This window comes from Amphiprion ocellaris, chromosome 12 (genome assembly GCF_022539595.1).
Source record: "Amphiprion ocellaris isolate individual 3 ecotype Okinawa chromosome 12, ASM2253959v1, whole genome shotgun sequence".
Classification (NCBI taxonomy): domain Eukaryota; kingdom Metazoa; phylum Chordata; class Actinopteri; family Pomacentridae; genus Amphiprion; species Amphiprion ocellaris.
Window position 1 is genome coordinate 26377546 of NC_072777.1, and position 15022 is coordinate 26392567.

The 15022-nt window shown below is 38.5% G+C and overlaps 1 protein-coding gene across 2 annotated transcripts in view; it reads left to right on the plus strand.

Moving 5' to 3' along the window:
- The window catches only part of stx7l (syntaxin 7-like), a 33727-nt gene that overhangs the window by 10220 nt on the left and 8485 nt on the right, over nucleotides 1–15022 (plus strand). Inside the window, exon 10 of one of the 2 annotated variants that reach the window (XM_023297210.3) lies at nucleotides 36–2693. The exons of the other annotated variant lie outside the window; for it this stretch is intronic. Coding sequence (XP_023152978.2) covers nucleotides 36–131 — 96 coding nt within the window. The 3' untranslated portion in view covers nucleotides 132–2693. Of the gene's footprint in view, nucleotides 1–35; nucleotides 2694–15022 lie in introns of those variants that run through there. 2 annotated transcript variants of the gene reach the window in all.

The following is a 15022-nucleotide window of genomic DNA, read 5'->3' on the forward strand; positions in this document are numbered from 1 at the left end:
TATTTAATGCTAGAATAAACTTCTTTTCTTACCAGCGGAGCTCCCGGAAGAAGATATGCATCCTCATGATAGTGTTGGCTGTAGTCGGTGTTGTTGTAGGACTTATCATCTGGGGTGCTGTCAAAAACTGAAGCCTTCCTCCTCCTCGTCCTCCTCGACAAAGGATGAAGCATCATCCTTCTATCGTCTTCCTCTCCCAGCCCTCTCAGGATGGTGGTTTGATTTTATTTGTAAGATATTTTGGTCCTCGCTGACAGGACTGCACACTCCATCACTGTGAAGCAGAACTACAGTAGCGCTGGGAGCTTATTGTTATAATCGGCTTTAGTTGAATTATTTGTGAATGATTTAAGTGCGGTTTTGTCGCCCAGTTGTTTGTCAGGTGAAGCAGTACACACAGGTAGGGTCACTTGTTGCCAATGCACTGACAGTGTGCGTCTCTCTATTGAGCTGGATGGTAAATAATACAAAAGCAGCAAGATGGTGGAACTCACAGGTAATGTTTCCAGATCATTACCTACAAGTTCTAATAATATTTTTAGGCTTTTACGCAATGAAGGTTTTAAGGATGTTTATGATTTCAGGTAATGTTCAGTAAGGTTCAAAACTGCAGCATTCAGGGGATGTTTGGAAGATGTAGATATGAGAACAGACTACATTGCATGATAACAAAGATCTCAAGAAAGGTTTGGAAGACTTACTTGAGACTTGCTAAGATTTAATGAAATGTTCTTGTAATATGACTTATTAACAAAGGTAGAACATTCTGCCTGCGATATTCTGCAGATGTTGCTGAGGTAACACACGATAGAACATTACTATAAATTTGAACTTTAGGTGGCTGTCCACTGAAGGAACTTGGTCGATCTACATTCCAACCCTCACCTATTTTATGGGGAGTGACCAAAAAAGTGACGTTGCCGATACAAACATCCAAAATGAGTTTCCTCTTGAGATAGGATGAGGATCTCAGACATCCAGTTCTTTGCATCAAAAGGTCCTTAAATAGGCCCTTTCAGTTGTTCTGTTTCCTTTGTGGTACAGAATCCAAAAGCTTTGAGTGCACCTTTAACTCAGAGTGCACCAAAATAACGACGGATAGTAGCGTCTGGACGTAACTCCAGTTGTGTGGGTCCATACATAATAGATCAATAGGGGTTTGTTGTGCTCACCTGGTTGGTGAATATTAGGTTGTTGATGGAGATGTTGGAGAAAGTTACTACTGCTTGAGGACGTCTTATTGTCCTCTCTGAGATAAACCAACCAGCATTTGTCTTCTCCGACTTGAACCAAACAGCAGTTAGATCCAGGCAGCAGCTTTTTCAGGATCTACCCTGGAGTAGATACTTTTGCCACTCTGAAAGAGGTTCTACAGGAGGTACAAAGGGTCACACTTCCCCACAAAGACAAGTTCCTGCAGTGGAAAACAGCCTACCGTTTAAAAAAAAGTTTGAAGACTTGTAGGGCCAAATAATGTGTATTTCTTACAATGTCTTTAGAGAGCGTTATCCTACATTTATGAAGAATATTGTGGGAACTAAAACCAAAAGAAAATTCTCCAGGAAATCATTAGCAAAACTTTGTTAGAATGTTTTTAGAACAAAAATATTATATCTGTTTAAGAGGTTATCGTTCATACTGCTGCAGCTGCTGCCTTTTTATCAGGTTAAATATGAAAGGTCTACATGCAATAAGCTTATCTACAGTTAAAGGTGAAGTGTGCAATTCTGGAAAATAAAATGAAACGACAACGTTAAAAGAGGACAATTATGAAGCATAAATGGGACAAGCTGGAATAGCATTGATCGGTCCGAGCCACTTTGTTTCTTCTTTGCAGTGCCACAGCTGTGCACAAACACCAGACATTTTTTAAGTGCACACTCATAACACATAGCTATTTACTAAATTTGACTGTGCTGGATTGGAATCACTGACTTCACCTATAAGTGCAGTTTATAAAATTACTCCAAATATCCAAATCCTGCCTTTGCAAAATGTAGCCAAACAAGATTCAGCTTATTAACCTGCTATGATCGAATGACATTCCAGCCTTTCTAATCTATCGTCTTCTGTATTTTAAGTTATAGTTAACAATTCTCAATATTCATTTCAAATTCATACTGTTGTATTCTAATAATAAATCAAGCACCACTGTACATAGTCATCCTGAATCTTATGGTTTAAATTACACTCCACTACACAATCAGGGGAAACTTGGTTGTTACTTTAAATAAATCATGTGCTTGTTTTTGCTCGTGAAAGAAAATCTTTTTTTATTAAATTACATTGTCAGACACCAAGACTATAACATGTAGCAGAGGAAAAGATCAGGTAATATTTGGTTTTGTGGATTGTTTTAACCAACTGAACAGATGTTTTTAGTCATTTTTGCTAGTTTGATGTTGCTATAGGTTGATACTTGTATGAATATTTCTGTTGAAGTCAAATGTCACTATTTTTTGGTGACTGATTTCTTTTTGCATCACAAAAATGAAGAATCCAAAGCTTAAACCAAAACCTACTAATGCTAAGTGCAGTTGGTTAACTACGAAGAATTGTAAGTTAATGCAAACACTAACACTACTGTTGCCACAACTATTTGCCCTAGATGTAAAATTGCAATCATGTGTATGTTTTTAATATTAAGATTGAACTGCTTGCCATTTGTTGAATAAATGACTTGAATGTCCTGAGCTGGAAGTGAGACTAGTGCTTTTTACCAAACACTGAGGACTAGTTTCAGGGGGTTTGGAGGCAATGAAATGATGAAATAAAAGGGGACTGAAAACAGATCCTTGCGGTACACCTCAGGAGAGTTTTTTTTTGTTTGTTTTTGTTTCAAAGTTTGGCCTGAAAAGACTTAAAATCACATTGTTTTGTGTACATTTGTTAATTGAAGATAGCACAAAGGAATAGTTTCAGGGACTTTGAAGGCCATGTCGACACCTTCACTGCTACTTTGAGTTCCTCAAGCCATTTCCGAGAGGTTTTGGGCTGAGAAAATATTTATGTAGATGGTACCCGTCGAAGTAACATCCATTTGAAGTTTCCCAATAAAACATTGCATGGGAGCAACATAATTAATGGTATAAGCTTCACTTATCAGTGGTTTTAATATTTAGTATATAATAATAGAGAAGTAAAATAAAAAAGGACTGATGCCAGATCCCTGTGGTACACTGAAAGAGTGTTTTTATTGTAATTGTTTTGAAGTGAGGCCTGAAATGAATTTAAACCACATTGTTTAGTGTATTACCTTTTTGTTTTTTGTGTAGACTGAAGGAAATTGCACTAATATGATGATGACATCAGGTAGCAGACAGGAGTTGGCTCGTATTCGTCAGGAAAGACAGCGTTGGGGTTGGACTGGGATGTGGAAGTAGCAGACTGCTGTGACGCAGAAGGTAAAAGTTTCCTTGGCAGAGCAAGAGTCGAGCAGGTTTTGGACACGGTGTTGTAAATGCATCAGAGCGGGTTGAAGTGAGCGTCAGTGGGACAAGGAATATTTTTATCCTCCATAAGAAGGTAGCAGGTTGTTGCAAAGAGCTGAGCAGGATTTTCCTTCCAAGCAGAAATGTCACAGCTGAGGAGGAAAGTTTGACCGGACTGCAGGGAGAAGGAGGAAGTGTTAATAGGCTGTTATTAAGTTGACACCTTGGTTTCCTTTTCTTTTTTCACTGCCTTGTTTGGGAAAAATAGGCTAAACATCGAACCACGGCTACAACGACTCAAATCCTTTGTGGGAAGTGATAAGTCCGGGAAAGAAACTCGTGGGCAAACGGTGAGCTCACTGACGTCAGGCTTGCAGGTGTGTCATTTGAAAAAGGATCCGAGAAAATAACAAGTTGCTATTAGTTGTTCTTTCCATTACTAAGAAGAAAGAAGCTCGTCTAAAAGTGTAGTTGTAATAGTAGGTGGCACTTTTCATGTTTGTTTTTTTCCCAGAGGGGAAAGAGTTATTTTTTATTTCAAAAACACAAGTATCAAATTGCCTAGCAACAGTATTTTTAACAGAGCTGAGTAATAATAACATTTGAGTTGTACAAAATCAAGTCAGGCTTTAAAATGATGCTCCAGAAATGTAGCTTTGGATTTCCATTAGGTTTTTTTTTTACTTGCAAGAAATAGATTTTTGCCAAAATTATCAACATTTAAGCTGCACAAGCTCAGATATCCCAACTTTTAGTCTATGTTTTGAGCACTATATAGAAAAAAAGCCATTTTGTAGTGCTGTTTAAATACATAACTGTGACCATGTAGTGCACTGCAACATCATCACTATACACATGAAAATGTGGAGTACTGAAGCTGTGATTTTTAAAAAAGTGAAGAAAAATGTGGTGAAATATCAGATTTGACGACAATGGTAAATACTCTTGCATGCCTGTTTTTTGTGCCAACTGAACTCAATATTACTACTTTTGAAAGTGCATGCTAATACATTTAGTATGAGCTACTGCTCAAATGTAAAGTACACGCAAATACAAGCTGTCATAATGACATTTCCAAGTCTTTTAAGGTTGAACGTTTCCCCTCAATCACTCTGGTCGTCAGTTCCTCCACAGATTCTGGATAGGATTCCGGTTTGGATTCCAATATCTTCATACTGCTTTCTGTTTACCATTTCTTCACCTTTTTGGCTCTTTCAGATCATTGTCTTGTTGGAAGGTATAATGTTACGGTGGTAATTTTCTATGTTTCTATGGTTCTTGGGGTTGAAAGCTTCTCCTCTATTTGTGTCCAAACATTCTCATGTCATCTCACCACAAATTTGATAAGCAGAATCTTTCTTCTTTGTCCATCTGAGTTCTTCTGTGTCCGTCTTGGAGACCAGGCTCGTTCAGTGTGTGATTGAGATGTTTCCATCCGAACTGCTCACGTTCATTAGGATGCTCTGGGTACTGAACCTTGGATCCTTCATTCTTGCCAGTGCAAGGCTCACTTTTGTCTTCCTACCAACTCTTTGAGATGTTTCATCACGTGAAACTTCTTGTACTTTTTGATGATGCTTTGCACTGTGATCACTCACACTTGAAAACACTTGGACATGACTTGATAGCCTTTTTCATCTTGTGAGCAGCAACAGCGCTCAACTGGAGGTCCTTATTGAACTCTTTGATGTTAGTCATGACTTGCAATTGATAGTAACTGACTAGTGAACTGCTGCATCAGCTGTTCTTGGTCTATAGTGCATTAGAATGCTCTAGAGCACAGTAGAAAGTACCAGAACCATTTCAAATGATATGAAAGCGGCATTTTCTCAAAGAGCACAGCAATTTGGGGGGTATGGATAATTTTGGACATGGTATTTTATAGTTAAAATGTCAAGAAAACACAAAAATAGTTAAAAATTGCATTAACATAACTCATATCATGTTTTCTTCATGTCATTTCCAGCCAGAACAAACCTTATAGTCACATACAAATTACAATGTGGCATGAGTTTGAATAGTTTTGAGCTTGACTGTATGTAGTTCTTGCTGGCAGTAGGGGGCAGTGTTGGATTACTTACAATAACCATCCAGTCATTAACAAACCACTATGCAAAGTCATAACTGTGTATTTTCCTGTTTGTTTGGATGCTGCAGCCATGGTTATGTGTATAATACACAATTTGTAGGTTTTGTGCCCACAACAGTCACCCTGGATACCTTTATTGACCAATATTTTTTTGCAAATTTGAGCAATGATTTTGTAAGTTTAAATACATCTATAGTAAAGAGTAAATGTTTCAATAAAATATTTAATGTTTTCTCATATAGAAGTAGCAGAATTAAGGCCCAAGGCTCCTCTAATCTACATCAGACCTTCATCAGAGCCTGTCAGAGCTTTGATCTCTTGCTGATTTTTTTTCCCCCTGGTTTTTCTGATCCATGTTAATTAGCTTACATCAAAGTCCAGACCGTCCTTCAGAGGAGCTGCTCAGTTTCAAACCCTTCAGCAGCATCCAGAGCATGGAGTGTCCTTGAGTGAGACAATGAATCCCTGTCTGCTCCGGGCAGCTGATAATAATGATCCTCTGATGGAGCAGTAACAGCACCAGAGGACTACATTATTTTTACAGCTGAGATCCTGTTAGCAGCAGCAGCAGCAGCCTTGTCCTCATCATACTGCATCTTCCTTTATTTTTTTGCCCTTCCTCTCCTCCTGCTCTACTCTCATTCCTCCTCATCTGTCCTTTCCTCTCCATTACAGCATATCTGCATTGTTATGACTGCAGATGTCCTCACTATTTTTAGGGCCGGCTAAAGCCCACAGGATGAAAACTGCACCTACCTCAGGTTACTAAGGGTGACTGACATATTTTCAGAGCTGTGGAACACATTATCCTCAGTGCGGATTTGTCATGCCTGGAAGTAATACCTATAAGAAGGCTGGCGAGTTGTTTTTTTGGCTTTCTGAATAAGCCAGTTCCTCACGCATTAATCACACATTAGTTTCACTTCATACAAAGTGCAGTAAACAAGAAAAAAGATAAATTAACATTCACTGTGACCAGCTTTTGCCCGTACACTCCCTCTTTGCTTGTTGCTTAAACCCCTAAAACCCACTGCTGTGTGTCAAAGTTGCATATGTAGAAGTTTATTCTATGAAAATGATCCTTTCCTGCTTAAAAAAAAAAATATATATATATATATATATGTGTGTGTGTGTGTGTGTGTGTGTGTGTGTGTGTGTTTTTATGCATGTATATATCTCTTATTAAAAATTAAAAGGAAAAAATTGCACAGGATGTCATGAAAAATTTGAGCAGGAATTTTTTATTTTAATTATGGAACATTACTGTATATTTCTATACTTTACAGTATTTTTTGGAGCCTCAACTGCCTGAATATGTCTTTTTTTGTTTTTCGCCATGCCACTTTGACACAGTGGAGCATTGGAATAATTCAACTGTACACTCGCTGCAGCTCAGCACACCAGCTCACTTGCACTCTGCTTAATCTCTGTAAAAGTACTACACAGTAGTGAGTTGTAATATTGGAATAATTCAGCCGCACATGTTGGAACCAGAATCAGATTCTGAAGAACATAATAATACAGAAAGCTCCACTCTTGAATGTACTTGACAGAATCGGTTTTTTAGGTTTATGATGTATGAAACCCTGGAAGTCTGAATCTGTGTTTTTGAGAATGTCCTCGATACACTGCAGTTTACAGGTGGAAATGCTTATTCTGATGCCTATGATCTTCTAGCATATAAAAACACCATATACACATATTAACAATGTACATACTAAAAACATATTCATCACAATTCTTCTGTGTATTTAGGCTGTCTCAGTTCCCTCCCATCTCATTGCTCAGTTCCTAGCCTCCTCTACCTGCTTCTTAGTTCCTCTTACTAGAGATGCGAGTGAATCAAGCAAGGAGGAGGAAGTTATTTGTTGTTTTAAAGCAAAGCTAGTTAAATGCGACGTGTTGCACAGCTACTGTACATCATCTGTCCTTTGGTTTGTTACAGCCTGCAGCTGTATTTTATGATCTCTGTCAGATGAGCAGAGTGGTGATCATGATGAGGTGCCATCGGCTCTATATTTGCATATAATTCAATTCAAACCTGCAGAATGTAACAAGAATATACGGATATTCACTCTGGAGGAACATATATTATAGACACCTGTTCATCAGTCCTGCTCCCAGCATTGTTTGTGTATTACAGCTTTGTTTCATACCTTTCTTATGTGAGTTCGGGTGAGAAAAAGACTTTCTTCATCATCCTAATCCCTCATAGAGATTCATTTAGGAATTAAAACATTCTTCAAAACTTTTAAAATAGTGCACAGAAGATTGATTTTAATGTCTTTTCATGTAATCCCAGTCTGACCTCATGTAGTTTAAATCTGTCAGGGTACCTTTTTTTGCCTTCTTCTTCCTTCTTTCTTTTTTAAAAAAAAAATTAACTATTATTTAACCAGGATAAAGTCTAATTGAGATGAAGAATCTCTTTGACAGTAGCGACCATGGCCAAGAGAGGCGATTTAACAGGTTGCACATAGATATGACCGTTAAAATGAAGTGAACGTAAAGAATTAGAGTATGCAAAAATATTAGTTTCGCCGATCAAACAGAGGCAATGTGAGTTAATCAAAGGATGTAAATCTGAATGTGCAACCTGGAGCCTCTTTGAGTTCGTTTAGTGAGAACATCTCTTTAAGATTCAAGCAGGTTCGCAGCTGATTATCAGCAAAAAGGAGGCAGTGACCTTGAACGCCATTTTTACAAATTCAGTACAGGCTCTGGGAACAGATAAGGGGAATAAGGTCAGAATAGAGACACTTTTGATGGGTTTAGACCCAAAGATGTGAAAGAAGCAAGAACGGCTTTATATATAAGAGCAGTGACTGAGTCAGAAGAAGGAGTGTAAAACACAAAATAATGACTAAGAGAGTTAGTCATAAACCTGGTGTTTTATGAATCAGCTACAACTTTAGACTCATTCTCATGCTGCCTTATAATTTTAGATCCACCTCCCTGATGATATTGTGTGACGGAGAAGAATCTAAAATGTTTGCACGATTCTGAACAACAGAAAATCATCTATTCGTAGTCAAAAATGAACAAATTTCGAAGCTGCAGCACCTTTAACAGCTGCAGTTTCGGTGACAGCTTAAAAAAAATCACTATTAACACAATAGAAAAGCACATTTTAAGTCAAATCTGATCAATGCACACATGGCTAAGAGTCCTAGTAAAGAATCTGTGTTGTTGCTCTGGAGCATCTCCTTCCACTTGTATGCCTCGAGGAGGTCCAGAGGGCAGCATTCCTCCCTGCAGCCCAGGAATGTAAACTTTACTTTGGAGTCGAGCTGAAGGAATGCTGGAGTGTTTGCAGTTAAAATGTCCTCTCTGTGCTGTCAGAATATTAAGAAAAAGAGCGTCATAAATAAAGATGAGGTACAGCGGGCACTGCTGGGATGACAACTGGCACCAGAACAGAAAAATGTGCTCATGAGTTAGAGGGGAGGTTTTTCAAGATTTAGAGGCTTCTGTGTATTCGGGTAAATATTGATGTTTTTCTGAGGAGGAAGTAGCTCTCAGGTATGTGACGGGATGTTCCACGCTGAGAGCAAACCGCTGCACTCACCTGCTGTTTCAAAGCTCAAGCTTCTGAGCTAAAGAAACCCTGAGTGCACCTGTGTACAACAGTTTTTTACCACCCTGCTCTGAACAGCAAACAAACACCCGAGCGAGTGCAGATGCTGCGTTTTATAAAGCATCTCTCAGATTTAGGACTGCAGTGGGTAACCTGATGTGCTGGTGGCCAATGCTGGGAGCGCGTGGTGAACATCTAAAGAACTTCAGCAAGCAGAGGCCATGTGATGTGAAGCTGGTAAACAAAACTCGTATTTACCAAACGTCCCAAACTGTTCATACCAAAGGACACAAAAGAGACAAGAAGCCAGAATAGCTTTCATTTTTAGTGGCCATGCCTCATGAATTTTACATTTGCATAAAAATGTGCAAATTAAAATAGTCTCTCAGTTTTATTAATGATTTGGCTGGTCAATTAATGGAAAGTTGAGTATTTTTACTCACACTTTGTTTCACATGACCTCCTTTTTTAACTTTTATTTGAGTATATTTTGTCAGTTAGTTTTACTTGAGTACAATTTTCCTGATTAAGAATATTCATAGCAGTGCTGACATATTTTTTTTCACATTAAGAAATCCCTCTGGTTATTGATTAAACCTCTAACAACTCATCCTTCTCTATACAAATGAAATATTTAGAAGTTTTCCCATGAAAATATTCCCTTCCTGCCTGAAAATGCCTTTATATACTTTCTCAGTGCCCACCAGCTTACCTAAAAGTCTACTGTAACACTGTTAAAGTGCAACACAATGAAAATTTGTAATTTATCTGTAAATGTTGAAAAGAGAAGCTCATTTTGAAGACACAGAAAGTCTCATCCTGCAAGCTGAAAGGACTGGTTAGTTAATTCTGTAACTGAGACTGTCATCTGCAGTTTCAAGGTGTTTACTGCTTATTTCACTCATGATGTGTCTTCAAGTGACACCATTTGGACATGTCAACAAGGTAAAAAAAAGAGTTTTTTACTAGATGGGCCTTAAAATGGTGTGATAGTAACCTTACAGAAACTTATCTCTTAACCCTTCTCTCTGTCTGAAGTCTCCCTACAATATGATACTGCCACCGCCATGCTTCATTGTAGGGACAGTGTTCTTTAGCCTTTTTCTGGTCATTGTTGTGACACCGAACATCCCTCTGTGTAAAACCGGAAGTTTGTGTCCACACAGCAATGACCGTGAAGGAAAAATCACTTTTAAGCCCTAAGGTTGTCATTTGTTATTATGTCAATTACCTGCTAATGTTCTAATAATAATCAGTAGCTTACATGTTTAGACATTTTAAGAGAAACTAGATTCTTATGTCTTCAAAGTTACAGGTTTGACTGCTGCTTACTGTGACGTGAAATGTGCCTGTTGTACAATGAAAGTCCAAGACAGAAATCACAGGTCTGTTTTAAGAGGCCCCTTCGTCAACCTATGAAATATAACCGAGGCCACAGGTCCTTCTAAAGAGATGCTGTTGTCTCATTTGTAGAAAGCTGTTCATTTAAGGAATGCTGGACTTAAATAAGCTGCATTTCTCATTGTTCTTTTCGTACAAGAGGATGAAGGTTTTCTCTTTCTGATGTACTTTTATTCTCTATATCATCTAAATGTGGAATTTACCAACAATCCAGCAGTATGTTTGTTTTCTTATTTAAGGATAGGAGCCTGGAGTTTTCCCCAACATTATGTGGTATGTGGTGTAATATTTCTGCGACAATGTGCTACAAGGGCAACAGTGCAAATACGGAGATGACGATCTAGTGCACATGTATGGAACACAGTCCTCAAATCAGACTAGAAAGTAGTTTAATAGCAACACCTGTGTGACTGTAATGTCCTCAAGGAAGTATAATCAAGGTTTAAGTCCTACCTCACCTGAAAAGCCTAGTCTGCTCTGATTCATCAACGGGATTCATTAAAGTAAGGTAAAGTTGGTGAGTAGCTCCAGATATCTGAGTGTAGGTAGAGAGAATGAGCTCTGTAGAAGCAGCTCTAGCATGCAAGGATGCTGCTCATCATCGTGCAAATGTGTTATATGAAAATGACATAAGTAGTGAAGGAAAAGTCTTGGTTTCGTATGAGGAGTTTCAGGCAGGCAGGGAGAGAATTCCTCCCTTTGTACGTTTGCAGACCTTAAAACATGCACTAAAAAGCAGCTTTATAACGCCCTAAATGAAAGGAAGGACCAAAAAAAGCAGAATATGGGCTCTTTCAGCTGCTAAATACCTCTCAGGCCTGCATGCTCCACATCTCCGCATAACATGGAGCCATTATGTGTTCATAATTATTAGTGGGCTCCAGAGTGAAAAACGTCTCCCATTTTTGCATTTGAAAACAGTCCTGTCCTCTCAGTGCTAATATATTTTACTTTCGGTCTGCTGCAGTGACTTATTACATATAGTTTGTGGTTTAAAAGCCGAGTCTGGAAACTTCTTGACTGATCCCACAGACATTTCTGATTTATTGAAGGTCAAGTGAGACGGAATGTTGATTTACTGATTTGTAACAAAGCAAAGGAGGCTCCTCGTTGCACATTTTTACATCGAGTTAAATACCATCCTGGTTTGCTCAGCTCAAATCATTGCCTATATATGAAGGGGACTGTTTGCACAGAGGAATGCAACCGGGAGGAAAAAATGCTGGACGACAAACTCGGGTAAATTTGCTCTACGCAACAGACGTCATAACCTTCGAGGTGCTTTGCCGTTGGTGGGAATGAAGGATGGATGGAGGAAGGCGGGCAGGAATGGTCGTGTGTCTCCTAGGTGGCCATGTTGTTGCTCTGGAAGGATGTGGGCACCGGTCAGACCACACACACACAGACACACACACACACAAACACACACCAGTAGTAGCAAGGCCTCGCCGGGCTTCAGCTCTTTGTTATTGTTTTGCAGCGGTGAGCTTTAACTTCATGGTGCACCAGAGGAATTAGAATCTGGATCCGTGCACCAGTAGGTATTTGATTCCTGGTTTCTATAATGGTGGGTAATAAATTGTGGCTGAATGTCATGGTGGGAGTGGAGGAATTTGGCTCCGAGGTTACTGTTGAACCACAGTTAGAGAATCTGGATGAAGCAGGAAAAACATGCCAGCAGAGTTAAGCTACGGTCTTCCATCCAGAGTGCATAATTTTAGGCAATAAGGGAACCAAATCCACACCATGCTGCTAGGTATGTGCACTCCTTTGGCTTTTTAGGCCCAGAGCAAACCACAAAATGTAACTGCAATGGAAAAAAGAACTTGTGGTACAATACATATACTCTAATAGTTCATGCAAATGTAAAATGTTCTTTATATTTCATCTATGGAGTTGTAGTTTTTGATCCTCGGACACGTAGGTGGGGCAGTAAAGTGCATCTCTTCAGATTCAAAGCAGGGTTTTTATAGTCAAGACTCCGAAATCTCAAGTATTTAACTTAGCATTCATGAATAAATAAGCAACAACCAAAGCTGAAGTCTGGAAATGTGTTTATTAAAGTGCATTATTTATTAGGAGTTTAGCTTGAGAGTGTTGGCTGTATAAACAGCGGCGGTTTAATTCCACTTTTTAAATGTGATGAATGTACAGACATACACAGATCAGCCACAACATTAAAACCACTGACAGGTTAAGTGAATAACACTGAATAAATCTATAGCTGCATCAAACAGACATAAAGAAATGATCTTTTTTGCTTTTCTCTGCAATGTTGTATCATTATAACCAATTGAGTTTTGTTTAACCAGCTGAGATACAACCAGTTCAACTTATATCACATTAAATCAAAACAAATTTATTTATAAATTGCACTTAAAAGATCTAAAAAACACACTTTTCCCCTGATTAACCTATTTACAGTGATTTGCTGTTATATAAACCACATCAAACTGTTCTAGAGTGCACAGATTTTTCCCGTCATCGTTTGACAGTTTTTCACCGTAAAATGTACAAACATTTTTTACAGTGTAAGAATTTCATTTTACAGTCTAGTTTTCGGTGCATATCACAATAAACCTCTTGAAAATTTCAATGTAAATAAACTGGTGTGTTTAGAAATGCTGTTTGAAATTTTCATAGTGTGGATTGAAACGTTGTCCTCAACTGCATGCAGCGTCGTTTATTGCCTTCTTTAAGACTTGCTGGAACAGATGTTGTTGTTTTCTTTAAAGCGACCTTAAAAGAGCTATACTGTAGTGATCCATGAGTGAACCATTCCTGGTAATCAGCTGCACTGAAACGTGTTTGACGTCAGAGCTGGACAAAGCTGAGCATTAGTGTGTTTGAGCAGGCAGGTGGGGCCGCAGAGGTTGAAGGTTAAGAGGGGTTGATGGGTGAAAGGTGCTCAGCAAACACTGCAGATATGTGAACAGCCACAGCTCGGTGAGAGACACCGGTGGGGAGGACGAGGGTGAGGAAGGTGGACGGAGGGAGGCCCTGGGTTTACTCACAGCGCTGTGATATGTTCGTCATGTTTCCACACCGGGGAGGGGAGGGGGGGGATTCTCAGACTGTTTGCTTCCACTTCTTCTGTCTGGCGTTTACCTTCAACTGTCAGGATGTAGCTGAGTTTACTACAGTTGCTTCATGTGACCTACTGAGATAAGACCAGATAAGATGAAATAAAAAGAAAACTTATAAGGCCAAATGATGTTACGTAAAGCGAGTGGGATGTGATGCAGCTCAGTGAGATGAAACTATCAGACAGCTTATATTGGACTAAATCAGACGAGAATTAAAGTAACTATGCTGACAAAGTACATTTATTCCAGTACTGTACTTCTGTGCAATTTGAGGTAAGATACATTTTTTAACACAATGGATAATATAACTAGCTTTAAAATACAACACATAGTTACAGATAGAAATTTCCTTCCAAAAAGCAGTGTGTAGTCAGATATCTCTAAGTTGTTCAAAGCTCCACTGTGCCAAAGATCCAATATCTCAGCAAAAGTCAAAGATAAGAGAAAAACTGAAAGCAGAGTTTTTCTTCTTTCCTCTCCCATTAATCCTGTTTGGAGCCTCAGATTTATTTTCTGTCCCTGAATATAAAACCGGACGTAAAGTAGTTCAAACCTGCAGCAGCTCAAGCAGTAACTTCACTGTTAATCATCTACTAATTTATGAGCCAAAGGGACCAAACCAGGACTTCTACTGCAAAACTGCAGACTACATTTGGCTACTATGTGATGTTGTTGTAATAGAGTATTTTTACTTTACTGTATTGTGCTTTTACTCAAGTAAAGGAAATGAATACTTCTTCCACCACTGTGAAGATGTAATATATTGAGATTAGAACAACAAAATGAGTTAACATTGGCAATGCATTTTGGCTCAAAGGCTGTTGTTTTAAATGTATTATATGAATAAAAGTGGCTCGACTTGATCTGAATGTGTACTTTACTGAGGAGATTATATGCATATGATAGTTATTGGGACAAGAATGAGGTTTGATGAGTTGAAATTAGTTGACTGATTAGATGTAGCAGGAATTTAATAGAAACCAACTCTATTGACAAATTACAATTAATTAGATGAAATGAATAACATCAATGAGGTGAAACTGAGATGTCTGGAAGCATATTGCTGCTTAAATAGAAAAGAAACAGATTAGTATCATGTTATAATGTGAAAAGTTTGTAGGTATAACAAGATATTTTCACACCATTATGAAATATATCAAAAATCGTGTCTATTTATATTGCTATGACATAAAATCTACATTTGAATGATTAAACAGTGCACAGAGAATGGATATATTGAATATTATGGTTCATTTACCTGATTTGATTGGGTTCTGCTTCATACTTGGGTTGGGACATGGAGACATTCTGCTTTTATTGATCATGATGGGTGATATTGTAATAAATATGCAAACATAGAGCAGGATTTTTAAATGCATGTGGCTGCAGTGACTCTGGACGTATCATAATTTCTCATTGATCAGCTGCAGGACTGAAG